The sequence below is a fragment of the Rosa chinensis genome, chromosome 5, assembly GCF_002994745.2.
Source record: "Rosa chinensis cultivar Old Blush chromosome 5, RchiOBHm-V2, whole genome shotgun sequence".
Lineage (NCBI taxonomy): Eukaryota > Viridiplantae > Streptophyta > Magnoliopsida > Rosales > Rosaceae > Rosa > Rosa chinensis.
In genome coordinates this window covers 10,197,183-10,223,935 of record NC_037092.1, presented here as the reverse complement: position 1 = coordinate 10,223,935, position 26,753 = coordinate 10,197,183, and the positions used below count along the sequence as shown (strand labels likewise).

General features: G+C 37.0%; 3 protein-coding genes and 1 long non-coding RNA gene across 7 annotated transcripts; 1 reads left to right on the top strand and 3 right to left on the bottom strand.

Annotated features, from left to right (window-relative positions):
• Positions 1–294: 294 nt before the first annotated feature.
• LOC112166933 (solanesyl-diphosphate synthase 1, mitochondrial) lies at positions 295–6,878 on the bottom strand. 2 transcript variants are annotated; one of them, XM_024303869.2, is made up of 12 exons: positions 6,513–6,872; positions 6,344–6,433; positions 5,929–6,009; positions 5,732–5,803; positions 5,334–5,480; positions 4,831–4,917; positions 4,051–4,122; positions 3,449–3,534; positions 2,134–2,266; positions 1,238–1,327; positions 886–984; positions 295–666 (listed from the first exon to the last, which is right to left on the bottom strand). In XM_024303869.2, exons 1-12 carry the CDS (start codon positions 6,654–6,656, stop codon positions 487–489), a joined length of 1,281 nt encoding a protein of 426 aa, XP_024159637.1. In that variant the 5' UTR covers positions 6,657–6,872; the 3' UTR covers positions 295–486. The 2 variants fall into 2 exon arrangements, with proteins under 2 accessions (XP_024159637.1, XP_024159638.1); XM_024303870.2 differs by lacking the exon at positions 6,344–6,433 and having other exon boundaries at positions 487–666; positions 6,513–6,878.
• Positions 6,879–11,973: 5,095 nt separating this feature from the next.
• On the bottom strand, positions 11,974–19,709 carry LOC112203099 (DExH-box ATP-dependent RNA helicase DExH12). The gene is made up of 5 exons (XM_040505712.1): positions 19,663–19,709; positions 18,452–18,490; positions 15,757–17,233; positions 15,129–15,512; positions 11,974–14,922 (listed from the first exon to the last, which is right to left on the bottom strand). The coding sequence occupies exons 1-5, from the start codon at positions 19,707–19,709 to the stop codon at positions 11,974–11,976; spliced, it is 4,896 nt and encodes a 1,631-aa protein (XP_040361646.1).
• A 2,544-nt stretch (positions 19,710–22,253) lies between these two features.
• On the top strand, positions 22,254–23,763 carry LOC112166935. The gene is made up of 4 exons (XR_005800172.1): positions 22,254–22,445; positions 22,554–22,616; positions 22,895–23,163; positions 23,470–23,763. It is a non-coding gene; the product is annotated as an uncharacterized LOC112166935 (long non-coding RNA).
• A 1,107-nt stretch (positions 23,764–24,870) lies between these two features.
• On the bottom strand, positions 24,871–26,686 carry LOC112166934 (transcription termination factor MTEF1, chloroplastic). 3 transcript variants are annotated; one of them, XM_040506772.1, is made up of 2 exons: positions 25,468–26,686; positions 24,871–25,291 (listed from the first exon to the last, which is right to left on the bottom strand). In XM_040506772.1, exon 1 carries the CDS (start codon positions 26,425–26,427, stop codon positions 25,492–25,494), a length of 936 nt encoding a protein of 311 aa, XP_040362706.1. In that variant the 5' UTR covers positions 26,428–26,686; the 3' UTR covers positions 24,871–25,291; positions 25,468–25,491. The 3 variants fall into 3 exon arrangements, with proteins under 3 accessions (XP_040362706.1, XP_024159640.1, XP_024159639.1); XM_024303872.2 differs by having other exon boundaries at positions 24,871–25,343; positions 25,468–26,685; XM_024303871.2 differs by having other exon boundaries at positions 24,871–25,300; positions 25,468–26,682.
• Positions 26,687–26,753: the final 67 nt, after the last annotated feature.

Sequence of the window (26,753 nt, the reverse complement as noted above, 5' to 3'; positions counted from 1 at the left end):
ACAGTATTAGTTAAGTTTGCTAATCAACAAGCCACGACTCGTGACTCACTGACAATGCACTTCTTTGTTGAAAAAAAAAAAAGGAAAACGTGAATGATTTCTTACGCACATGTTTTTGATTTTTTTGTTTTATCATAATAACTTTTTTAGATGATTTATAATCAATTTTTATCCTAAAAATCATTATAGACAACTCATATTTTGGTAAAGTTTTTGACCCCAAATCTTTTGGCTTGGCTTTATAAATAAGATAGATAGATAGATGCGGTGAATGCTTAATCTACAGTGTATGAGTTCAGGATAAAGCAAATTTTATAAAAGATCAAGGAACTATGTAGACCTACTACCCAAAAGCTTTTCAAGAACAAAATTGATAATTGAAAGAATAAATAATCAAAACAACTTGATTGTTCCTCAGCCTTACGGGAACAATCACACAAGTATTCAACTTCAACAGTGTGTTATTTGTGGTGTAGATTCTCTGCATTACTTCGTTCTTGTAATGACTAGATGGGTGAGATCTAGAAGCGCCCTCCTTGACCTTCTAACATCTTCGTCCTCACTCTCGGGCAGGGATTCAATGGCCTCTGCAGCAAGGTTTGCATGTTTTCTTGCTAGCTCTCTTGTCCTCTGTATTCCATTACTCTTGCCAAGGTAGTCAAGCGCCTGAATGCAGAAAACCAACAGAAGTAATGGGTTAGTAATTTTCAAAATACAAGGCTCCAGAACCTTCAATATCAACTCTCCATAATAGGCAGCAAAGAACAAATCAAAGAAAGGGAGAGAGAGAGAGAGAGAGAAGGGGGGGGACATCTTTACCTTTTATCAAGAAATTGAATCACAAAATATCCAAAAACACGGGGGGAGTACATTATGTAAACTTACAATCTCAATATTTGCAGGGTTGTCAAATCCCTGTTCAACAACTGCACGCAACTGAGGGAACTCTTCCATGGCAAACAATATTGGAGCAGTAATGATGCCCTATAAAATTATGACATGTATAATTATGACAAAACCAGGCTGTGCAAATTATTTCATAAACACCAAGTAGACCATGCAAAGAAATGTGTTCTCGTATACGAAAGCTGAAAAGTAGCGGCATGGAGAGAATAACTGAGTTTCTATCTCATTACTATGATTATAAAAGTTGAAAGATGACTAACACACTAAATGAATTGAAAAAAAAAAAAAAAACTAGCCATGTCTCCTTAAGTGAGACCAAGTGAGACTTTACATGGCGGATGTCAGATATAGAGCCCTTTCCAAGAGATGCTGACGTGCCCGTAAAATCAAGAACATCATCTATCAGCTGGAATGCCAAACCCTGAGGGGGGAAAAAACTTACTCAGCTTAATGCACATGCGGATATACATACATATACATAATACGTAAACAAGAACAAAAATAAATAATAATCATTTTGAGCACTTCCATGTTGGAAGGATTCTACAATATTGTCGAACACAACACTGCCTGGAAATGTCTCCTGTTAAACTACATTGACAACCTTTTTCATTAACATCTTGGAACAGTTTCAAACATAGGAGCAGAGAGTGGAATAGTTTTAGCAAACAAGTTGAATTTTCACTTGTCCAAATACAGATCCAAACAGGGGATGACAGCACAATAACTATGCCAGGTGGCCTAATTAAGTTGAAAAAACAACTCAAGGCGAGGTCACTCTCAGAAGAGAACAAGAAGAAAGTTTATGGGAGAATGATAGTGTTAACCAACCATTTAGCCAAATACTTTGAGGGTAATTGTTTTTTATTCACTATAGCATCCAAAAGCACAAAAAACAATTCAATAGTTCATAGTTACAATTTCATGAGCAAAGGAGTCGTGAGTGTGAATTATCTATTGTTGTACTCTCCAGTTGCTTTAACTCTTTAGGAACTGTGTAATAACATCTGAGGCTTCATTCCTATGTACAATTTTACCAAGTTCAAGATAATATAGGATGTTTCGTTACTAGAGATCTAAAAGAGACATCATCTTATTATTAATTCTACAGCCATGGAGACATGTCCAGTACACATTAAAGATTGCAGAAGATGGATTGCTCCTTGTGAAAAGAGGGAAAAAGAAAAGGAATTTAAAAAATATATATATATTCAGGAGCTCACAAACCAGATTCTTTCCATACTCATAAGCCATCATGGCAACTTCTGTTGTATGCCCAGCAAGAATGGCAATTGCCTTGCAACTATTTGAAATCAATGATGCAGTCTTGTAATATGTCTTTTCTATATAATACTCCATGCTGCAATGAATATCAAAATTCATTATAATCAGGCAACTTCAAATTTGACAAAAAATAAAAAATAAAAAAACAACAGAGGCACGAAAAGAACAGTTAATTGATTGGACATTATATATGCATTTCTGCAGTCAAAAAATGAGGCAAATATTGCATACCAAATTTCTCTCTTCTTGTCTGTTTCTCTACAATATACCATGTTCTAATATCCCCAAACTTGGTTTCTTTTCTTCTCTTTATACACCCCAATTCTTTTTTCTTTTTTTTTTTCTCTACCCGACAGGAACCCTAAGAGTCCACATACTTTCAACAACCTTATATCCTCGTAGGAAGCAGGCCTGAAGTCCTGCAAGAGAACTTCATTGAAGGAGAAAAGGCGAGACACCTATGTGAACCCCATGCTAGAATTCGTATTCCCTATCACCAATTACAGACAATCCAGGTCTTACACGCTTTCATAAGGGGCCTAGATAAGTAGATAGGAGGATTCATTGTGATGTCACTGATGCACCAAGTAGGGGTATCCTAAATGAAGATATCTTATTGTTGGTTCTTGGTGGCATCACATGCTAGGATTTTCCCTTAGAAGCATGCTGATGCTCTTCGCAGGGATTTCGCCCCACACAATGCTTAGAAAGCTGGAATCACGATGATCAAAACCATCGACAATTTGACAAGTAGAGGGGTCTAATGGTTAATAGGTATTAAATATATAAAGAGACAACAAACACATTGAATCATCATTTGCCTAATTGTTATGTCGATTGGGAGGTCTGGAAATTATGTTTTGTTACTGGGACAACAGGAACCATCAAAAGAAGATCCACCATTTTTTTGCTTCTTGGCATAAACCATCTTGATAAGACAAGAGGAGGGGGACTCGATCCTGTCTTCTGCTGCATTCAATTAGAAACAAGCAGTAGAACTGTTGCGAACATGGAGCACTCTAAATTCGAGCTTAGAGTGGTAGTAGACCGCATGTCCATATTCCTTAATAAATCTGAAATTTTATGTTGTTAACCTTTTATACTTCTATCCTTGAGTTGCACCCACTTGGTAAATAGTAGATAAAAGGAAGAGATCAAAAGGTTGGCGCTTTATAAGCCCCATTCTAACAAAACACACTGAGAAAATAGCAAGCCAAACAAAATATAGACATATGACAGAAGCAGCAGAGCAGTGTACCTACAACGTTGATCAGCAGCAGTAGTCATTTGCATGGTTTCACCTGTTACAAGATGCTCTACAACTGTTGATAGTAATGATACAACCTACAAATGCACCCAAAAAAAAAAAACTGAAGTGAATGGAGTCCGTTTGTTTCTGTTACCATATCTGACTTGCTGAAGTTCCAACACAATACCGTAGGATGGTGAAGCTTTTGGTGTGATATTATGAACACTATACACTCACCATATATAAGTGGGACCAACATCCCTGACAGTTGAGAGCTTGCTGACCCCCATTCCCACCCGAAAAAACTTTCTATTTTTAGCAGAGGGTCAAGATTATGCATTAAATTTACTTGCATGACTTATGACTCCCGGATGAAATACAACTAATCTAAGAATGTGGTGCCTCCAGAGCATTTCTAATTTTTGGAATCTTTCTGGCCAAGTCCCTCATATCCGCAATACGAAAAACAAGATGAGTTAGACATCAAAAGCATAGACACATAACCAAGGCCACTACTCACCCCAGAGTCTTGTAGCATAGCCTGGCCTAGGGCCCTAGGCATGCATGTTATTTTCAATTCAGTATATTAGTATACTATAATACAGGCTTACCTCTGTGTTTCTTAGAGAGGCAAGTGCAACACAAGCTCGAGAGAGTAGAAAATCTCCTGCTAATACAGCTAGCTGCATTTGATGATAGAAAAGGGGGGAAAAAAAAAAGGGTCATCAAACCATGCAAAACCCCTCCATAACTACAACAGTTAAACATCAAATAGAAGGCAATGAAGACTTCTGTACTTCTCCAGAAAATAATCAATAACAAGAAAAAAAAACAAACAAAAGAACAAGAAATCTTGCTATTGTATGGCACTGTATCTTACATAGGATATTAAAAATAAAATCTTCAATGCTTCTACTGGATATAACAGAAGGGAGGAATGACCAACAGCAGCACATGCTGTATATGTAAGAGAGTAAACAATGAACAAGGTTATTTGGCCACCCTTCCTCATCCCTCATAGGCAGGAAACCACTAAGCAGATATACGTTGCAATATCATCTAAATTAAAGATATAAATAAGGCTCAAAACCATTCGAAGACGTCAGATAAAATAGTGCAACTCATGCTCTAACCCTTTATTATTCTAAGCTCATATTTTGTGGAACGACTCGGACCATGAAACATGCTTACTTAAGTACTTAGGCTGTGTTTGAACACTTATCTATTAAACACAATGTAACTCACCAGGACTACTATGAACATTTTTAACCGTATATTTTTGACCAGCCAAATATATAAAAATGCAGTTGATGGCAGAAGACATGCATATAATAGATTTATTCTTGCAAGGAAAAATAAATTTGACCAATTTAATACATTCAAAAGTGCACCTTATTTCCCATCACAGAATTTAATGAACCAACGCCGCGTCTTGTGTCTGCATCATCCAATACATCATCATGTAAGAGGCTTGCCACCTGACAAATTTAAATAGTGACATTAAAAGCTTGTAGGTTTCAAGTCTTGAGAGAAACCTCATATCAAACTACTACTGTATGAAGTTAATACAATTCTGTTCCAACTGGAGTATAACTACATAATTTATAGGGAGTACTAATAATAGTGGAGTTAAAGTAATAACATTGTTTAGATAAAAGTATACTAAGGCACAGTTCTAGAAGGTAAAGGACATAAGTTATTAGAAGAAATGCACCATAGAGGGCTCTGGACAACCCATTAGAATGGATTTTGGAAGGACATGAACTGGTCCATGGATTCCTCACAGACACTGAATGTTATTAGAACTTCGGCAAAGATTATTCTGCTAAATGTGTAATGTATATTATAATAACATGCAATGGTAATAATATCATAAGCAAAGATATAAACTAACATGAATCATCTCTGTCACTTCTGCTATACATTGCTGTCTTGCACGCAATTCCGTTGGGAAAGCATCTCCCAATCGCATAGGAGATTCTGATCGTGTAGGAGGTTCAGGTATACTGACATTCAGAGCTGTTGACATTAATAATAAGACCTGCATAGTGCATAGAACTATGAAGCAACTTTTAACTTTATGACAATCATTATTAACAAAATTAAGGTAAAGATGAAGTGTTTCTATGTAAGGCAGATAACAAATGATCTTTAGATATAAATGTAATCTCAAAATTAAAACAACTAATAGAACATAGAAAAGATAGTAACTGAAAAATATCCAGGGCAGGACATCTTGATCTAATGCAACACAGAAGATATCAAAACAATGTATTAGCATATTACTATTACCGTTGGACGAAACCTTTTTCCTTCCACCCCCATTTTAAAGAAGTACTCAGCAGCAGAGGCGAGCTTGGGAACCTGCCAAAAAATGGCAAAACCTTCTTATAGGGACCATCAAATCAACTCTTCCTCTAACAGTATACATTCTTAGAGTAATATCAACTAGTTGATAAGAAGCAAAAGGTGATAGAAAATGCATATACCTTGGCAACAACCATTGCTCGTAACCGGTCAGCAATAAGTGATAGCTCATCAGAAACAAGTAAGAATGGGTCTTGTGGTTCCTGCAAGACAGTATCTACCATCTAAGTATAATACGCCTCACAAAATAGTCTTTCAAAAAAGAGACTGAAGACCCAATGAGAAGGAGACATAATCATATTTAGCCTTGATAAATTAAATAAATTCCTATTTGAAGTAGTATCACAACCAACAATAAACCATGCCTACAAGACCATTCACAGAAACTGCCTACTTCAACTTTTCCAAACAAATCAGAACAGTCTTTTGACACTTGTGGACTCCTAGTTTCTCATTTTAATTGCAAGGCAATAAACAACCAAATGGGTATGCCAGAGACAAGGAAGTCAATAAAAGTATGAATACCCAATACCTCACCTCAACTATGGAGCTACTTTGGTGGTGAATTTGATGCCTGGAAATTAAAGAACCAGGGAAAGCAGGCCAAAACTCTCTGCAACCCAAAATCTAGTAGCACAAGCACTAATTAACGCAATGAAAAACAGCACGGTAAACAATCAATCCAAGCTTTTGGGAGAGAAATTACCCTCTGGGTCGAATCCCCTGGAGACTGAGAAAAGGCTTTGGAGACGAAGAACTGATGTGGGTCTGGTCGATTAGAGAGCAAACACCGACATAACCCATTGAAGCTATTTCTAGGAAGCCTAGAAAATCCCCGGGAATATATCATATTTTGAGGCTCTACGAATCAGAAAGGTGGGAACTTTGAAGAGTTGAGAGAGTTTCACTTATGGGGTTCTAGGGTGTAGGGGTCAAAGTGGAAGAAGAAGGAGAAGGTCATAGACCGACTATGTGTAAGCGAAACCACCGTGTGCTAGTACCTAACAACTAGTGACGGCAAAGCTCAGCCATGAAATTGTAATAATACCCACACGTACACTTACGAACCCCAATTGGGTTATTTCGTTTGTTTGACCAGTTTAAGTCTTCAAGATTGCTTTACCCGACCAGACCTATAACGAAGGACGGCAAAGCTCACCCATGAAATTGTACTAACACACCTTTTATTTTATTTTTTTTTTTTTTTTATCACATCAACAATTCAGAATGAGTCGAACTCACAAACTCCTATTTGCAAAAAGTAGTGTTAGTGCTGGGAATTCAGAAACGACTTGTGTCCATTGGTGATTCTAATTGGGTCTCCAAATTTGATGGAGAGGTCCAAATTACTAACTAAATATCCAATTCATTTTTTTGAATAATTAAAAACTAAGTACACCTTCTTAATATTTCCAAAACACCATGAGCAATTAAATATGTATCTTCAACAATTTCTTTTTTAGTCTTTATTAATTCAACCCCGAAAATTTATGTAAGAGAGCTGCCTACATTATTGGTGTGCTTTGGTGGAATTAAAAATTGATTCGTAAAGGGGCCAAATAAGTAGACAAATATAAACGTTTTTCTATTAATCCATATCATAGTTTTTTTTTTTTTTTAATAGTACTTTTATTGAAATTAATGAGTACACTCATTCAGAATTACATCCCTCATAAACTCAGGAGCAAATACAAACCATGCCTAGCTATCACTATTACACAAAAAATGACTAGCTATTCCATGTGCTATCATATTGGCTTATGTAGGAGCATAATTGACTATATAGTGTACTTTCATCATCTCTGTAACCTCTTCAAGCATGAAACCCAACAAGGACGGCCCTGAGGGCCGCCGGGCCTCCAACAATTTTTCTTCATTTTAGATATATATGTTATAATACATATATATGTTTTGTCGCAGTCATGTGCAGCGGTAATTTAGTTTTGTTGCCATTTGCAGCAATAAGGTTCGAAACACATTGGCCTTTTTTTATTTTGTCTTTTTTCTTCTTCTTTATAATTAAAGATACGTGGCTATCCACTTTTTTTTTTTTTTTCATTACTGTTAATGTAGGGGTTTAATTTATTTTTTCCTTTGTAATTTAAGAATACAAAATAGATGCATAAAATTTTTATATATAAAAACATTTGTTCGATTATATGATTTTTTTTATGTAAGAGCGCATTTTAGTTATTCGGCTCAGCCCTCTAAAATGTCAAGACTAGTCCTAAAACTCAGATTAGAATAGTCTGTATGTTCTTATTTCAACGCATTAACAAGCAAAATACAATCAGTTTCAAACTCTACTTTGTCATAGTGCAAGGTTTGGACTAGTCTCATACCTTCATAAAGAGCTAAAAGATCCGCATGATAAGGAGATACAACTTGATCAAATTTTCTCATTGCAGCATACCAGCATGCATGGTCACGAATCACAACTAGCTACCATACCCCCTCGATTAGTAGAACAAATATAGGAAGCGCCATTGTTGCACTTCAACCAGACAACCAGCCACTTAATTTGTACTTGTTGCACCTGTTCAGTAGTATTTAGCCTTTGAAAAGCTACCACAGTAGCTTCACTCATGATGGTTATGAAAAGGCTTTAGTTTTTTTTTTTTTTTGATAAGAAATATACAAAAGAGTTACAGAGAGGTGCCTCTGGTGCACCCAGATCCTTGTCTATCAAATAACAGAAACATCATCAACATCACCAACAATTACAGACTCCACCGCCGCAGCCATTGTCGGCCTTGCAGATTGGTGCACACCATCTCTCGCCGCCTCACCTGCTGACCGGCGCACACCGCCAATCACCACTACTCCTGCAGATCAAAGCTTTATGCCTCAGCCATGGCTTCACTTCCAGTTCCACCGCCTTCAACACCAAACTCATACTCAGAGGCCATGATCCATTCACTACCTCCCATCCAAAGATCGGCCAAACTAAATCTGATTTCCAGACTCTTTTAGTCTACCACAACTCGGTCGGATCTTCCACCCTGACATAACAAAACCATCCTCCACTGGACACTTGCTCCAATGACAAGTACATTCGGATTATCGAGATCCAATATCGAAGATGCATGTCGTCAGGATAGGTTGGACGCTCGCCAAGAGAGACCAGCCATGGATAGCTGCACCAAAGCAGCGAGATACTGAGAGGACATCGTCTGATATTAACATCAACTACCGTTGATAGAACCCGAAGCTGTGAAGGCTAGAGTTTAGGAAGTGACGAAACCCCTTCATTTAGTTAACATTTTTTATCTTTAATAACTACACAAAAATATCCAGCGAAATTTAGTTTAAGGAAATTCTAAATCAGATTTTTTAAAACTTATTTTGTGTATCAAATGATGGGGACATCATTTGAAATTGATTATTTTTACTTAATGATTTTCGGTAACTTATATTAATGGATGAAGTAAGAAAAGCTTTTTTTTTATTTTTTTTTCCCTTTTTCTCTCTTTGTCGGTCAGACTAGAACTACCCTATGTTCATTTCATAATGACTTAAAAACAAGAATGGATATGATAAAACAAATATTATGACAAAATTATTTAATAATGTAAAAATTATCCTCATTTAACAATTCACTATTTTGTTTCTTTGCATGTGTTTCTTTTGTAAGGTAACTTTTTTGCTGACTTGCAAAAAAACGCACAAAAGGAAAGGAATGAAAAAAAAAATGTAACCTACTTAAACAAAAAAAAGGGGGGATATTGACAAAAAGAAAGAAAGAGGAGGAGGGGGGAAGGGAGTAATAATGGTGTGATTCGAACCCGGGTCAGGAAAGACCCTTCCTCCACGCATTTCTAACTAGACTAGAAAGACACAAACGATAGTTTAGGTAAACATACTGTTACATACTTGAAAATCGGAGACTGCTGATTTTCAGAGACCTTGTGCAACCGCACCAGCCGCCCTCGACACAAGGGAGACCCATGTAAATATACCAAATGGTATTCGGCAAAACTCACACTTCTTTTTACTCGATACAAGTCTATAAACAAGCAATCTATTCTCAATTTAATAGTCTACTTTCCTTTTTCTTTTATTTTGTAACACTAGTGAAAACATTAATCAGTGTTTCTTGAATTCTTGTAGAGACTTTGTAAGAAGTGAGGTTAATTACAAGACTGAAGTTCCGTGAAACCCCAAAGTCTTTGTATATTTCCTTTTGGCCTCTTTAAGTTTCAAAAAAAATTATAAACTGCCTTATTGTTTGATACTTCAGTTGCATTATGGTTTCCACAAACTGCCGAGTTGGACATTTTGAAACCACAGGATAATATAGAGCAAAATCTTAAATGAGAACACTCATAATGTCGCGCTTTATAATCGGCATTTATAGTTATTTAAAAAAAAGAAAAATAGATTTATTTTTCATAATTTTTTAAGAGAGCGTTCTCCATAACCAAAACATTAGACGGATATAACTCTTAAATATTAAAAAAAGGACATTAATATTAAATTAGAAAATTAAATTAAAATAAAATAAATTGTAGTTATTGCTATAGGAATTAGGAAACTGCTTTGGTTTATTACCCACTTCCTTTCAAAAAAAAAAAATGTCTTGCTATGGCTTTGTATGAGTTTTATCTTTCCGGTATGTCACTATTGTAAAGCAAATGGAGTTACCCAGATATCTAGTATGTCAACCCTTACTAGTTGGTGCATGTTTGAATGCTAGGATTAGTGGGAGTTCCCATTATTATTTGGGATGTTCTCTTGTTACTAATTGTTCGAGGTTCAAGCTTTACGTCCCCCCCCTTTATATTTAACAGTTTCATTAATGAAGCTTTGAGGACAGTTGCATCGGCCTTTATTTTAAAAAAAAAAATAAAAAAAAAAACACCTACTTTCTTACTGAAAGAAAAAAAAAAAAAGCAAAACACAATGAAAAATGCACGTAATCACCCACGTACACACATGGAGTGTGGACATATGCTAGTATTTATTTAGAAAAGGGAAAATAGAATTTTCCATAATTTTTGTACGAATAAATCAGAAACAATTTTTTTTTTTTTTTGAAAAGGTATGCAGTTTATTTTATTTTATTTTATTTTTGAGAAAATGAAAAGGTATGAAATTGAATCAGTGCAATGACTACTTGAGAAGAAGTACGACCTTATCGCAACACTTGTTCATCCATTGTGAACATATGTTCGCAAAAGTCACGTTTACATAAACTGTTCATCAAAATCATTTTCTTGTTCTCCTTGTTGTTTTGAAAAATTATTTTGGATCCATAAGTACCGGGGAGATGTCTGCTATTGAAATCTTTAAGCACCGGGGGAAGACAAATTCTTCTTCAAGAGATAAAACCAAGTCCAGGACTTGACCTAACGTGAAGGTTTAGAACTTTAATTGGCTTTCACTTCGATTGATTAACGCATTCTATTTAGTATTTTCTATATTTTCTTTTCACACATGATTTCTCAATTCATTCTTTCACCACGTTGATATATATGTCGTGCTTCAAGCTTCGATAGTTTCTGGTCTCATAGAGAGAGTAATTTAGTTAAGAAATTAATCCCTAGTCATTGACTACTATACATGGTCATTCTTTGAAGTAAGATTCTTTTTTACTGAAAGCATTGATCAGAGAGCAAGAATTTCTCTTCAGTTTTCGTTCAGATGATGTGCAGGGTGCCCAGAATTGAAGTTGTAGGTGTAGATGGAGATAGTAAAGCTCAATTAACAACATCTTGCCGAGGCAATAGCTGCAGAGAAGTTTGAGGAAACAGGAGGCGATCGAATTCGTCAAAAGAGGAGTCTTGAAAATGCGACAAATCGGAAAACCTGTAGGTAGCTTTATTTCCATGATCAAGTTTTGGCTTCATGATAAAGAAAGAGCTGGCAAAATAAGGCAAATAAAGAAAAACACAATAGTCGTAAATCACGTGGATGGCGAAAACTCTCGTCTTCAAAAGTAATCAACATTACCTAAATTTACGCCAAGGTAAACTCAGCTTTCACCCAAAGCTGGTGTGGAGTTTAAGAGAAACAACAAGAGTAGATACTATAGGCAAGTTCGAGAACAAAAACAAAGATAAAAACTGCATTACACCTGCTTTGTAAACAAGCAATTCATCATCAACAACTCCAGTTCTACAACGCAGGGAACAAAAATAGATCAGTTCAGATATAATCATATACAGTCAAGCTACAGTGAAGCTTTTTTCCTTGTCGCATCCCATTCGTGAATCAGAGATCAAAAATAGGGTCAAGTCCAGATTCTGTCCAGCTATTGCAGAATTCATGAACTGAAGCTCGACTTTTGCCTTCTTTTGCAAGGGAACCTCTTTGATGGTAAGCAATGAGTTAGTACTGGTATCCCCAACTACCAGCCACCACCCCTCTTCTTTGGTCTTCTTTGGAAACCTTGGAGTATCAACAGCACCAACTGGTCTATGGGTAGTTATTTCAATCTCCAAAGTTATTATTTCCCCGGCCCTTTCATTCTTCCGAAATTTAAGTTTTGTCAGTTTATTGCTGGGAAAATGTCTGCAATATCTTTCAATATCCTCCATCTCGTTATCTGTCATCTCAAGTATGGTCTCAAGTAGTGCATGCCTCTCATCCTTCTTCATGTTCACCAAATCAGATACAGTGTTTATCCTCTTTCCCTCATTGTGCTGGCATCTCTCTACCATTTCCTTTGTAAAGTGGGGAAGCTGTAGAAGCATCGAGTCATATTCCCACATTCCTTGAGTGACCATCTGGCTGACTCTCATAGCTAGGAGAGCAAGTTGTAGCCAGCCCCTTCTGTAAATGATCCAGACCATTGCAGGCAGCAACCTACTTGCAGAAAGGAGGACCTGACGCTGGTCCGATGATAGGTTCCCACCCACTTCATTCCTTGAGAAATAGGCCTGAAGCAGAGCATTTGCTTTGACATGAGGATTTCTGCAGTTGGGAATCTCAATGGAAAATCTCTGTTGGTTAATCAACCTTTGAATCAGCTCTTCTTCTCCGGGAAGTAGAGAAAGTTGTGAATACTCTGAAGCATGAGCTAGAATCTCAAGAAGACCCTTCATCTTTGTTTCTGAAGTTAAGGTACGTCTGAAATGCTCAACGGTAGTATATCTGATGTAGTAGTCTGAACAAATCCTACCACAAGACAAAGGTAAAAGATCCTCGCCATTCTCTATAGAGATTAACCTTCTTTTTTCCAACTCCCTCAGTGTATCTGTAACAAGCTGTGAGAGGTAATCAGAAAGATCCCCCTGTAGATTATAATATCTTGGATTTTGCTTAAGCCTCTGGTACAAGAAGGTCTGTTTGAGGTAATCAGCAACATCTTGCTTCTTCTTAATTATTCCTGCTACAACTTCTGCATTTAGATAATCATGTAGGTAATGGTGCAAGCGGCTTTCAACAGGGAGTGCTTCCTTTAAGAACTTCATGTAGAATGCTTTGCGAGAAGCTTGGCAGAAGATGACACATTTCCCAGATACACCACTCCTATGGCGACCAGCATGATCCATCATCTGCAATAGATCAGTAACAGGGTATTCAAAATGAAAATTTTCCTGGTCATCATATTGGGTTCCCATCACAACCACCAAGCGGGCAGACAAAGGCACTTCCCAACACATTGAACCACTCATGACACACACTTGAATATGGTCAGCTTTAAAAAGTTCTGACACTATGTTTTGATCGTAAGTGGTTAAGTCTTCATGCAAGTAGCCTACTCCATGGCTCAAAGTGCGTCTCAAAGTTTTATCACTAATGTTCTCTATGGACTCCATTATCCATTCTGAAAATGATGGTGTACCACCACCATCTGCATCCGAGTAAGTCACCAGATCCAGAGCTGTTACTTGCACATGTTTCCCCATAGGAACATACACAAGAGCAGGTTTCCCATGTTGAACAATTGCAGTGTGTGTTGGCTTTGCCAGTGCATTCATCACTGTTTGAAAATTAGCTAAATCCACCCCCTGAATGTGTAATTCCAGTGGCACTGGGCGCGCATCAGGAGCAAAATTGAAAAGGTCATGAGAGGTAGCCCCTATCCATTCTCCAACATCATTTGCATTTGCAAGAGAAGTGGACAAAGCCACAATCCGGATCTTCTTCGAACCTTTACTTGATATGTATCTCATCCTAGAGACTATATTTTCAAAAACTGGGCCATCTTTACCCACAATCAAGTGAACTTCATCTATAATAAAAAGACTAACCTCTTGAGCATGCCCCCTCCCTTTCTTGCTCCGAGACAAAGCATCCCATTTCTCAGGAGTGCTGATAATAATCTGACCTTTCTGAAGTAGTTCCAAGTCGGTGACTGTGTCTCCTGTTAATTCAACAACACACAGCCCGAGACCATCTGATGATCTTCCGAATCTCCTCTGCCAGTCAGTGTGCCGTTCTTTAGCAAGACATTCCATAGCTGTAATATACACAACACGCATCTTGTCACCATCCTTCTGATGATTCCGCAATACAGCAAACTCTGCACATATAATCTTGCCACACCCTGTTGGTGCAGCAACCAAGACATTGTCATCGGAGTAATAAAGACGTTTGAAGACCATACTCTGGACATGATTAAAATGCTCAAGATCATACAAAGCTTCATAATCTTGATTCATTAATTCAGTCACAGGAATTTGATTCAAACCCGCCAACTCTGTAGGTGGAGGATTTTTTTCAGGTAACTGAAGGTGCTCAACATTAAGATTCACACTAGTTTCTTGATGAACCCACCTATCAGACACCACGTGAATGACGTATTGAGGTTCCACCTCTTCGGGAATTTCCACTGTAAAGTTCAATGTGTGATCCTCATTCTTGAGCAGAAAATATTCATGATGAATAGATTGTTTGTTACCTTCCACTATTAACCAAAATGGCTCTGCACATCCATGAACTCCATCCTCCCATGGGAAGTCTGGTGTACTAATAGTAAGCTCAACCCTTAATACAGTGCGAGTAATTGGTTGCACTGATGCTGCAAGCTTTATCTCAATTGGTGCTTCGGTACTCCGCATCCTCTTGTTAACCATTTTACACAAGTTCAAAGCCTGTACAGCTAGTTGAGCTCTTCCACATTTCAACACAATAATCTCAAAAAGAGCTCGTAGAAAACGCTCAGCACACTGACCAAAAGAAAACAAATAGGTAAGAGAAAAAACAGACAAATTAATGAAGGCCAAGAATAGCAAGCCAGACCAACTGGAGTGAAAATCTTTTCAGATAATAAACAGAACGACAAGATTAGAAAAATACTTTCTGAAGAGCAAGCTTCAGTAACGGTAGCTCAAGTAACAAACAGGAAAGTAAGAGCAGCATCGACAGTACAAACCTGAGTAATGTAAACCATGTCATATGTCAATGAAAGCTCTTCAAGCTTCTTCTGTGAAATATATGCTTGCAACAAAACATTAATCTTGCCACTGGCCTCTTCAAGGCTTTCCTTGACTCGAAAATCGATATTCAATGATTCTAGTTCCATCTTTTCATCCTGCCGAACAGTGACATACTTAAATTCCTCACTAGAGGAGAATAATTGATAAAACTCGATGCCTTCCATTGTTGGCTCCACATGCTTGTAATATGCAGATATTGTTGTATGAGTTATGTAGTAATAGCTAGCAATTCTACCCAAGTCTGTAACCTGGAAATATCCACTTTTCTCATCATACTCGATCAACTTTTTACTGGCCAACATGCTTGCAGCAGTAGTGATCTGAAAACAACAGGGTAAGACAACATTAGATATCCATAAGAGATAGAAACTGGGACATGAAAAAGTAAAATATCAAGATTTAGAACAGCGAGAACAAAATACAAATAAGTCAGCAAACAAAATCAGATATTAACCCAGCAAGAACACATATAAACTTCACTTCTATCAAGATTGAATAAAAGACAACAAGGCACACAAACATAAAGAAAAAAAAAAAGGAAATGAAGGACTCAGGTGAAATGACCAAGTCTTGTACCTTCTCCTTCAATGTAACATCTCTTGGTAGATCAGCAGCTTCCAAGCCCCAGAGTCTCTGATCACGTTCCCATTGAACATACAGGTAAGTGTATTGTAACCATGTACAAGCTTCACTGAAATTTTTGACAGTCCCAAGGACGATTTCAGCATTCAATTGATCTTCCAAACTGGACCTGAAATAACTTTGAATAGGAACTCCTTGGTTTAACAAAGATAAGTAGTCCTGTTGTTTGTCGTCTTCGGTAATGATTACCCCTTCTCCAATTGAATCATACTGAGGTCTTCCTGCAAGACTTAACATCTGCATAACATCCAGAGTACTTATTTCAGCCCATGCACCCTTCTCTGGATCATACACCTGAGTTCCTCTTATTATCACAGTATGAGCTCGAACATTCACACCCCAAGCGAGTGTTGCAGTAGAAACCAAAACCTGTATACGCCCATCAGCAAAGAGCTCCTCAATTTTTTGGCATTCATCCCTGCTCAACCCCGCATGATGAAAAGCAATACCATATGGCAGAAGGTCTTTAAGATCGTTGCTCTCAGCCGAATTAATACTACTTTGAAGAATGGTCACACTGCCTTCTTTCTTAAATGCATCAATGGTACCATTAGCAACTGCGGTATCCCTTATATAGCGAGCTGTTTCGACTGTCTGGTTCTCTGAGTGGACAAAAATAAGAACAGGATGATTTCCTGGCACAGCTATCACGTTTTCATAACAGCGTTGATTCATCAATTGAAACCTACTCAGTGGGTTTCTATCCTCCATTCCAACACACTTGAGAGAAAGAGGAACAGGTCTGCAACTATTGTCAAAATTAAAAAGACCATTATCATCAACACGCAAGAATCGCGCCACGTCTTCATAGTTGGGGAACACAGCAGATAAACCCACCAATCGGGTATGTTTCTTGGTGGTCTCCAGCATCCTAACCGTTCTAGCAACAATGCTTTCAAGAACGGGGCCTCTAGTAGAGTGGAGAAGGTGAACTCCATCAATAATGACCAGTGTACAAGTGTGTTCTCCAAACTTTCTTGTGATCATTTCCCAATCCTTAGGAGTTGTGACAATAATCTGAGTCTCTTCAATCTGTGAGTGAGTGAGGGTCTGGTCATGACCACTCATTTCTTTCACCTTGGCACCAAAAGACCTCAATCTTGCACTCAAATGTGCCACCACCTTACGAACAATAGCTGTAGCAGAAGCCAAATACAATACTTTGTACCCTCTGTGATTTACACTATAATCATCACATCTATCCATATTTATACTGAACTGCTGGAGAATGGTGAGGATGGCAACATTACCTTCCCCGGGTCCAGTTGGAGCACTCAGGAGGATGTTGTCGGTCTCAAACAGGGCAGTATCATAAACAATACTATCCACCCTGTTCAGCTCATGGATCCCGTCAAAGGCTTTTCGACTCCACCTGGGCATGTCAGCTACTCGTACAAGTATCTCAGGGAGGTCCGGACGAGGCCGTTTAGAGTCACGGAGGGAGTCATCAACGTCGCCGGAGTCTCTCTTACCTAGACGAGAAACATTTGGCCTCGGCATTATCTATCTATGGAAAACTACTACTAGCTAGTGATATGGACTAGCTAAGAGAGAGAGAGGATGTTCAAGGAGAGTGGGTGTTTGACAGTTAAGAACCAACGACCTCTGTTTTCCAGCAGAAGCCACTGTCGATCGCCACAATGCAAGGAACACGTCCAGGTTTATGTTTCGTTCCTTTGGACTAAAGGAGACTTACCGTTCATTTAACAGTTTAAAAAATAGTGAAATGTCGATTATGCCCTTGCTCTGTCTGTTCGTTTGGCAGTAAAATGCCGGTTCTGCCCTTGGGTTATATATTTTCGCTCTCCAGAATCTACCGGTCGTGAGTTTACTGGATGATCGAAGACGAAGGAATTGGGTTGGGTTTGGATCAAGCAGCAACGATATTGAGTTTTTGGGGCAGGTTCAGGTTTTTCTTTTGTTCTCATCATATTTTTTGCTTGGTTGGGATTCTTTCTTTCGTTAAATGGTCAGAATTTTGTTGTCACCGATAATGGTATTTGGTTTCAGATTGGGTTCTATGGTTTTTGATTGGGTCTGTTGTTGTTGGTGGTTTTGAATTGATATGGGTTTGTGCGTTTTTGTTTGTCTGCGGGTTTAGGGTTGTTGATGATTGATTGGAGAGGTTTCAAGTTATGTTCTTGGTGTTTAGCAGTTTATTTAATTTCCTTGATTTGTGAGTTTATGATTTTAAAGTTGGTTTTTGTTTTAAGACTTTCATAGAGATTGAGAATTATTTGTGCTTTTATTTGACAAGATTGTTGTTACCCAAATCAAAAATGAGCCGTCATCTAATTAAAATTTTGAAATTGGTAAACACCAGAGACATAGCTTGAAACGTTTTGAATCATAGTCATTTTAAAGGTTTAGGCATAACTTGCTTACTGTAAATTTTGTGGCAGCTTTAGACATTAGTGTTTTAAATATTAGATATTTGAGAATCAATACCAATCTGATTGAATAATCTAATTTTAAAGCTTTAGGCATAATCTGCTTAATCTAAATTTTATGGCAGCTTTAGATATTAGTGTTTTAAACATTAGACATTTGAAAATTAAGCTTATGTCCTGATGAAGTGCAAAATTTACCTGAGGAAGATGAAAAAGTTAGATATCTTCTTTCATGCCTATTGATTTTTACTGCAAAGTATGGGACACTTGCATTTGTATCTAATTGTTACTTAAAGCTAAACTAATTATAATTTTTTTTTTTAAATATGTAACTGTTACTAGAAAAGGGGAGTGGGGAGATCAGCAGACCCTACAGGCAGCTGCGGACCGAGTAAGTTCCAGTTCTATGCAATTTCCTTTTTTTATATGTTCAGTGGTCATTTTGTGAAGATGCCTACTTTCTTCGTCACTTGAACCATTTATTTGTGAAGGGTTGATTTGGATGATCTTATGTTCCATGTAATTGTTCGCTCATCTAGATGAGAAGCGAACTGTATTGTAATCATAAGAAGCGAGGAAATGGTGGACCACAATTAATGAATTAGCATCACTGATCATAAATACTTGGTCTGCACTGCAAACCTCACTTAGTTACAGGTTTTGATTTCATACACAGGCCTGAAATCTACTTCTTTGTTGTCTGCTTTCCATTGAGTAATATAGTATCATTCTGCAGAAATCACGATCCAAGTTGATCTTTGTTTCATTTTTTTATAGTTGTGATTTAATAGTCAACCTGTAGTTCTGATTAGAATGATCTTTGTTTCATTTGTTTCAAGCCAATGCAATTTTCAGCTTGCACTTTTGGGCTATGTTTCAAGGATTATGTTTTATTTTATTTCAACCTCAAAAAATACAGCAAAGGTCATTTGATAGGTTTCCAAGTTCAGTTTACAATGTTTTCAGTTTTAGTCATTTCAAAATTTCATGAATTCGTCAGTGTTGTAAATTTGTGCACCTTTGACATCTTATGGAGCAATCTTTGGGATGAAGTGTTCTGCATTAAGAACTTGAAATTAAGACCTTGAACACATATGGTAAATTTGTCCATCATATAGAGGAAGCTATGCTTATTATTGCATGCATATATGATTAAGCAAGAGGAGAAAATCTTAAGATCAGTTCAGGGCTGATTTGAAATTGCTCATATACATTGAATTTTTTTTATATTTTTTTTTACCTCCAAGTACTATGCATTTTGATCTGTGTGCTATGAAATTACTTTTGCTAGAGGAATTTGAGACCAGCAGTTATTCATGACATTTTCAAAAAGAAAAAAAAAATGTTGCAAAATTTTGGCACTCATTTGTAATTTTTAATTGGTTGAAGTTGATAGAGTGTAATGTTTTCTGTGATTTCATTTTTTTTTTTTTTTAACCGTATGGACTTGGTGGCTTTAGCTCTCAACTTCACAACTTGATCCATCTCTAGCAACCTCTTTCACACTTAAGTGGATATATGTAAAACTTTAACCTTTTAATTTTCCTTCCGTTGTGATTCAAGTCAAAGTAAATGCCATACTAGACTGTGCAATACACCAACCTCTTTGCATATAAATAACACTATTATTTTCATTTGAAGTCAATTTTCCAGTAAAGGCCTCATTTTGTACGTATCTGCAATTTTGTTCATAATCACACATTTCATTTACAGCAAACATTAAAATTCTGCTCACTTTCAATATGGTGAAAATGCTCATGTGTCAGTGAAAATATTGAATTGTTTCGTGCATGCAACGACTTATTTGAGTGATACAAGAAACTTGCTTCTCTATAAGCTAATTATTTAGAAATTTCAGTTACACTTGATCAGACACATCTTTAACCTTTTGCTTACCGAACATTGTAGATCACACTCCATTCTTTTCTTCATCTTCTTTTTCGCTTAGTTGTGTGCATATGTCCAGATTGAAGCCCTGGATTAATGTCACTTTTCCTATTGCTTTTGCAGACTATATCCTCAAGCTGCTGAGGAGGCTTCAGAGATTGATAAGCTGTTTGCGCTTCCCAAACAAGATTCATAATTTTCAAAAGTAGAATACTTAACTATCATTAAGATTCATAGTTTTCAATTCAATTTCAACGGTGCTTTGAACCAAGCCTGCATTATATATTAGTAACCTTCGTGATTTTTTAGAATAGCCAACTTGTCTTTCATTATTTCTCACTTTTATCAAGAATGAAGTCACTTTCAGATTTTCAATTATGTTTTTCATGTTTGTGATTTGTTAACAACAAAAAATTCCGCGGCAAAGCGCGGACACCATTGCTAGTATTTATGTATTATTCAATAGTGTCGTGACTCTTTTGCCCTGTTATTCTCTGCCTTTTTACTTAGAGTACCCCAGACAAGTGTTTGTCTCCTCCAGTGGGACTCCGCGTGGCTCTGTTTCTTTTAGAGACAGGGAAAGAACTATTGGGAGAGAAGACCGATTTCAATTTGATCCGTTTCAATTTCCGCCAAGATGCGCTCTCTTTGGTTATGTTTTCAGGTATTTTCATGTCTTCTGGTATTTTGACCCATTTCAATTCGATCACTTATCAAGAACAATCCACAGAGAGATAGAGAGATCGGGTGTGTTTCTTTTGCTTTGCAGAACGAGCTGATATTCAGAAAAGAGGTTAGTTGTTTCTTAGCCGATTTACCTTCTAATTTCTGAGCTTTTAGTTCATTCTGCTTTTAATTTATGTTTCTGAATTTGTGATTAATATCAATTCCAACCAGAGAAATAAGTAGCTCAATTGTGACGGAGAAGAAGACAGACTGTGACTGTAAGTGGGCTCTGAACCATCTTCGTTTATTTCATTCGAGTAATTTCTGGGTATGTATTGTTGTTTCAATGCATTCAAAATGTGACTCTTTGTTCCCTTTTGCTGAAATTTAATGATCCTCTCTTTGAAATTGGGTTGATCTCAAATTGGGTTTCTGTGGCTTGCACTTTTTCATTGATATTGATAGAGGTTTGTAATTTCTTGCAGAAAGTCACAGACCCATGTTTAGTTTTTGACTTTGGATTCAGTTTGTATAGTATTTGAAACAGCTAAACATAAAATCTGTACAAACTGATTGCATTGAAATGAAACAAAGCGTATAGCTGTTTCAAATACTATACAAACTAATAGTATTTGGGATATTAACTAAGCTGTAGCTATGCAAGCGTTTTGGTTGGCTATTGCAATAGCCAGCAAATTACACAAAGCTACATTAATTTCAACGAAAGTTTGGCCACTTGGTCATAATCCCTTTAATGCAATGTCCTGTTTTTCTCTCCTCATCATAATATTTTGTTTAGTTGCATTTTCCTTTGATTTAACAATATGATAGAGCTCCTTCTTTTACTAAATTGTCAGCAAACTTCAAATTGATATGTTTGTCAACAAACATGAATTTTGCCTTTTTTATTGTTTAGTAAATGCTTAAGTTCATGGTTTTGAATGGAAAACTTTGAAACCAGAAGTCTTTACTTTGATTTTATTGACATTTTAATATTTAGTACTATTTGGTTTGGTTCTCTAAATTTGTTAGGATTTTGTACTCACTGACACTGTTATTTGGTTTCAAATAGGGAAAGCTTTTTTGAAGCAGCTGAAAGTGTTCCTGGGGTAATTTTTTTCAACTTAGTTCTTTGTTATTTAGATATGGTTGTATTGAATTCAATTGTGATCTGTATTCTTAATTTCTTATCGATTTTGTGACAGTTTTGGATGAAAGAAAGCAGGGAAAGTTTGATTCTCTCTGATATGGAGGTACTCCTTGCTTAATGACTAAGATTGCTTTTGCTACTGTCTTGCAATTTCAAAATTGGTCTGGATTCTACCTTACATGACATATTTTGTCTGACCACTTTGGTTGCAATTTTTGCATCCCTTGGATTTTCAGTTAATGCCATGGAAATTGGTGAATAAGCTTGACCTTGAGCTTCATTCAGTTGCTATGTCCTGCTTTTGATGAACTCAAGTTAGAGTGACTTTTAGGATGATACTGAATGTTGGATTAGTTTGGCACTATTGGTGGTTTGGTGCAAGAGCAACTTATTTGTTCTTGCCTCACTATCCCAGACATCATTCACCATATGTATTGGTTCAAAATCCATCTGTGAATTTCAATATTTGTGGATAACATACAGTCACATCATGAAAACATAAATTAAGATATACTAAGGTAATTATAGAGAAGATCGAGTTATGTTTACCTTAGTACTAACAGCATCATTTCAAATGGGACAAAATCATGGATTAATTTCATGATTTTCATCGTCTGTGTTTGCAGGGATCCATTCACTTCCAATTGTCATGACCGAGACAGAAAGAGGAAGACTTGAGAAATACAAAGGTAAGGCATACTTATGCAGATTGCAGATTAAAGTTTTGAGTCCTGAAATTTTTTCTGATGCAAAGCCTATTATGGCAGATTTTACATTGACTTTCCAGAACCTTCCTACACCATGGATCCTGTGCAAATACAAGTTGTCTGTAGATTTGTAAACTTTGGCATTAATAGTACAGAATGTACTCATTTCCTAATGGTTGCTATTGTATAGTATATTTTGGGAAGATTTATTAGAGCAGTATGTTCAGAACTCTAATCTACATGCCTTTCTTCAAAAATAGGCCACTTGAATATATGACGATACTCGGAGCATCTGTCAAAAATCTGAATCCATGAAGTCAAGGTTGCTGTGTTGCCACTTCTGAGAGATTCTATTTGTTTCAGTGCAGAGACAGAGAGAGACTGTGAAAGGAAAACAGGAGTGATCGATCTGGATTTGTTTGACAAGAGGTGTAGAGATAGAGAGAAACTGTGAAAGGAGAAGATCAGAAGGAATCAATGTTGGACAAGAGGCTTCCAACGTAGAAGACAGGACATCAGTTGATAGCAGGTAATTTAGAGAAGAAGAACAGGGATCTGGGTCTGGGTTTGTTTTGGATTGCTCATCTATCTGTTTTTTTTTTTTTTTTTCCCTTTTTTTCTTCTGATACTGGGTTTTGTTTTTGAAATGCTCCGGTGAATTGATTTCAGACATAAAATTCCTGTCAGCTTCATAGTTATTGCCAAACTTGCATAATTGTTATCAGCCTCATAGTTGTTGCTTAACCTTCATGGTTTTGCATTGGATTATCATTTGAACAGAATATGCAGCTCCATTCAACCTTTTCTTATCTGACTGCCCCATTTTTAATGGCAGCCCACCAGAATCAGCAACAAATGAGCTTCTCATCAACGCGAATGAAGCACCAACAACAGACGAACCAAATGATGATACCTTTGAAGAACTCATGTAAAGTAACTGGTTCGAAAGATAAATGCAGATTATTTTGATGAGAACTACCTACCTTTGCAATTAGAGTTTAGGAACTTTGGTTAGAATGATCATTTTTTGAACAAATGTTGGTTAAAATACCCGTTTCTGTGCAAAACATCAATTTCTGAAATATGTGAATAGACAAATCTGGTCAAAACTCCAGCTTTTGAATGATAATATTTTAAATTAGTGTTTCTTATAGTTTCTTACCTTATGAATGCAATTGTACTACATACAAAATTACAAAATTTGGGGAAAAATGCAAACCCGCAGCATCGTGCGGAGGTGGTAGCTAGTATTTATGTATAAGACGTTACTTTTCTTCACGTACTATGGTTTCTATGTTAACAAAGGCATTGTTAGGATATGGTGATTTTAGGATTGGGACTTGGCTCAACCCGTTTAATAACTCTTTTTCTTTTTTCTTTTTTCTTTTTTCTTTTTTCTTTTTTCTTTTTTCTTTTTTCTTTTTTCTTTTTTCTTTTTTCTTTTTTCTTTTTTCTTTTTATGTACAAATTTAATACCTTACTAATTTAGATTTTCTCAAAATCTTACTTGACATTTCGAACCTAAAAAATTGATGATTTCAAATAATCCTCTAATTATTTGAAATCTTCACGTCTTCACTTCTCGACAAAAGAGAGAAAATATTGTGCCTCCTTCCTATGTTCAATGACTTCAATCTCTATTTCATCTTCTTCTTCTTCTTCTTTTTGTCTCTTTTTCTCTCATCCTTCTGTCTACATTTTCTCTCACATCCCTCGATCTACTCTTTCATACACCTTCAATTCTTTTTTTCTCTTCGAGTTTCTCTCTCATTATTCTTTTGTCCCTCTTATCAGAGCCGGCTTAGGACAAGTGCGACATGGTAATGGAACAGGACCGCTAAATCTTTTTTAACAAGCATTAGAACTCTCTCTCTTGAAAAACTTTTTTTTTTTTTTTTTCAAGAAGTGGAAATAAGGTAATATAAGATAAAAAAAAATCCTTTAAAATTAAAACAGAAGTTTTGAAATTTTTTTTTATATTATATTTTCTCTATATAACGAAAATTTTCAATGCATATTCATGTATGACCGTGTAAAGAGAGTACAAATCTTGCACAAGGCCGCCAAAATTTTTGAGACGGCTCTGCCTCTGATGATTGGTCTACAACATGGAAATTCATGGTCTATGGAGGTGAAGCTCGAGTCGGGGATCTGAGTCACATTGGAGAGGGAGAGCACCAGATTTGTGTCTAAATGGTAAAGGAAAAATCTAAATCTTTAATCTCAAATCTTCAGATTAACTGTAATCCAAACAGTAAAATTAATATTCAATCTTCAATTGCACGTATTTTTAAATACATCTGATTTTTGAAAGGAAATACATCTGATTTTTAAATCAAAATCTAATTCCCAAACGGGGCCTAAGTGTTAGGGTCAAGCCCCACTCCTTACTTAATAGCATGGAGAAAAGTACGAGCATCAGCAGAGCATAGCAGCGCCACCCTCGCTGCTTCTTTGCAACCATGTGCCCTGTGTTGGTTCAGTACTGTTGGTGGAGTTTGTCTGTGAGATCAGCATCCAGTGGTCCTTGACCACGTGTCACATGCCAGCTGTGGGAGATCACCCTTCAATTCCTTTAAGATGTATGAACTGCTCTCTTTTGAGCATCTATCTATGAAAAATGTCTCTCTTTTAATTGCCTTTTCCTTTTGAATTACCTAGTGCACCTAATACAAAGTGAGGATTTGAATTCATACATCATTTAAGAACCTGAGATAAGGAAGAGGGAAAGATAATTACAGACATTTTTTACAATCATCCAAGCTGCAATAATTAATGTTTGATCTAGGATGACCTTGTAAATACTAAATACAAAGATAGAAATCCACATTACCTACAAACTTGCAAATTGCAATGCTCATCCACCTCCAAATTGCTTCAGCAACTCCCTAAACTCCTCATCAGTGCTCTTGAGCATAAGTGGCAAAGGCACATGTACCCCACTTTGCACAACCTCCATATGCCTTGGCTTTATCCTCTTCTCCAAACTAAAAGCAAAGTACTGAGGAAACTCCTTCAAATCCTCCAATTTCAATCCCATATCCACAGAGAAGTACTCATACTTTGGCTTGTAGTTATTCTCAATGCTGAAAGTGAGCAATGCAGGACACCTCAGCACCAACCCCACAGCCTCATCTCTTGGAATCCCCAAACCGACCAAAAAATTTAACTTGGGAATCAGGGTCTTTTCCACACTCGAAACCAAGAGCACAGAGTCATGGTAAGCTAAAGCATGCAAGTCCTTGAACCCAAGTCTCTGAAGATAAAACAAAGCTGGTTTGAGCTGGTCACTCACACTTGAAGCAAGCAATCTTGGGCATTTGTTGATGACCTTTCTGAAGTTATGTTCTGGGACTTGGAGGTAATCTGAGAGGAAATTGAAAACTGGGATGAGCTCAGTTTTGATGTTGGAGGTGAGGATATGGGGGCACATCCCAAAGATCTTGGCCAAGTCCTTCTCTTGTATGCCTTTGGATTGAAGGAAGGTGATTATGGCTTGGATTGAGTCGAGAGTTGCTGAGTGGAGATTAGGGTTTTGGGAGAGTGCTTTGCCTGCATCAACTCCCATGATTTCAAGGCAGAGGATTTTCTCTTTGAATTGGAGGGAGAGTTTGGTGTGGGTGGGGGTGTATAGTGGGTGCTTTTGGAGAATGCTTTGGGGTTTAGCTGCCAAATGGGTGGTGGTGTTGGAGGTCTGGAAATTGGAGGGAATAGAAGATGAAGATGATGATGATGATGGGTTATGAGGAGAGAAGCATAGAGAAGACTGCAGAGCTGCTGTTGTTACTGGCATGGTTTTTGGGGAAGAAAGGGGGAGAGGGATGGCCTCTTTTTGGAAATATCATCATCCAAGTTTTAATAGTATGAGGCAGTCACACCTGGCAGTTTGATTGAATGTGATTGGTTGAGTTTGGATTTCACAGATTGAATGGGATTCAATCCAGACCAGAGCTCTTTTTCTGTTGCAATCACTGAATGCTAGTGTTAGTACTTTGGTTTTTCCATTTGCTCCTTGTATATTCCACCACTTCAATATTAGGCCAAATTTGCAAGAAAGATCATATATGAACAATCTGTGGTTTAACTTGTAGTTAGCTGAGCCTCCATGCATTTGCTTTT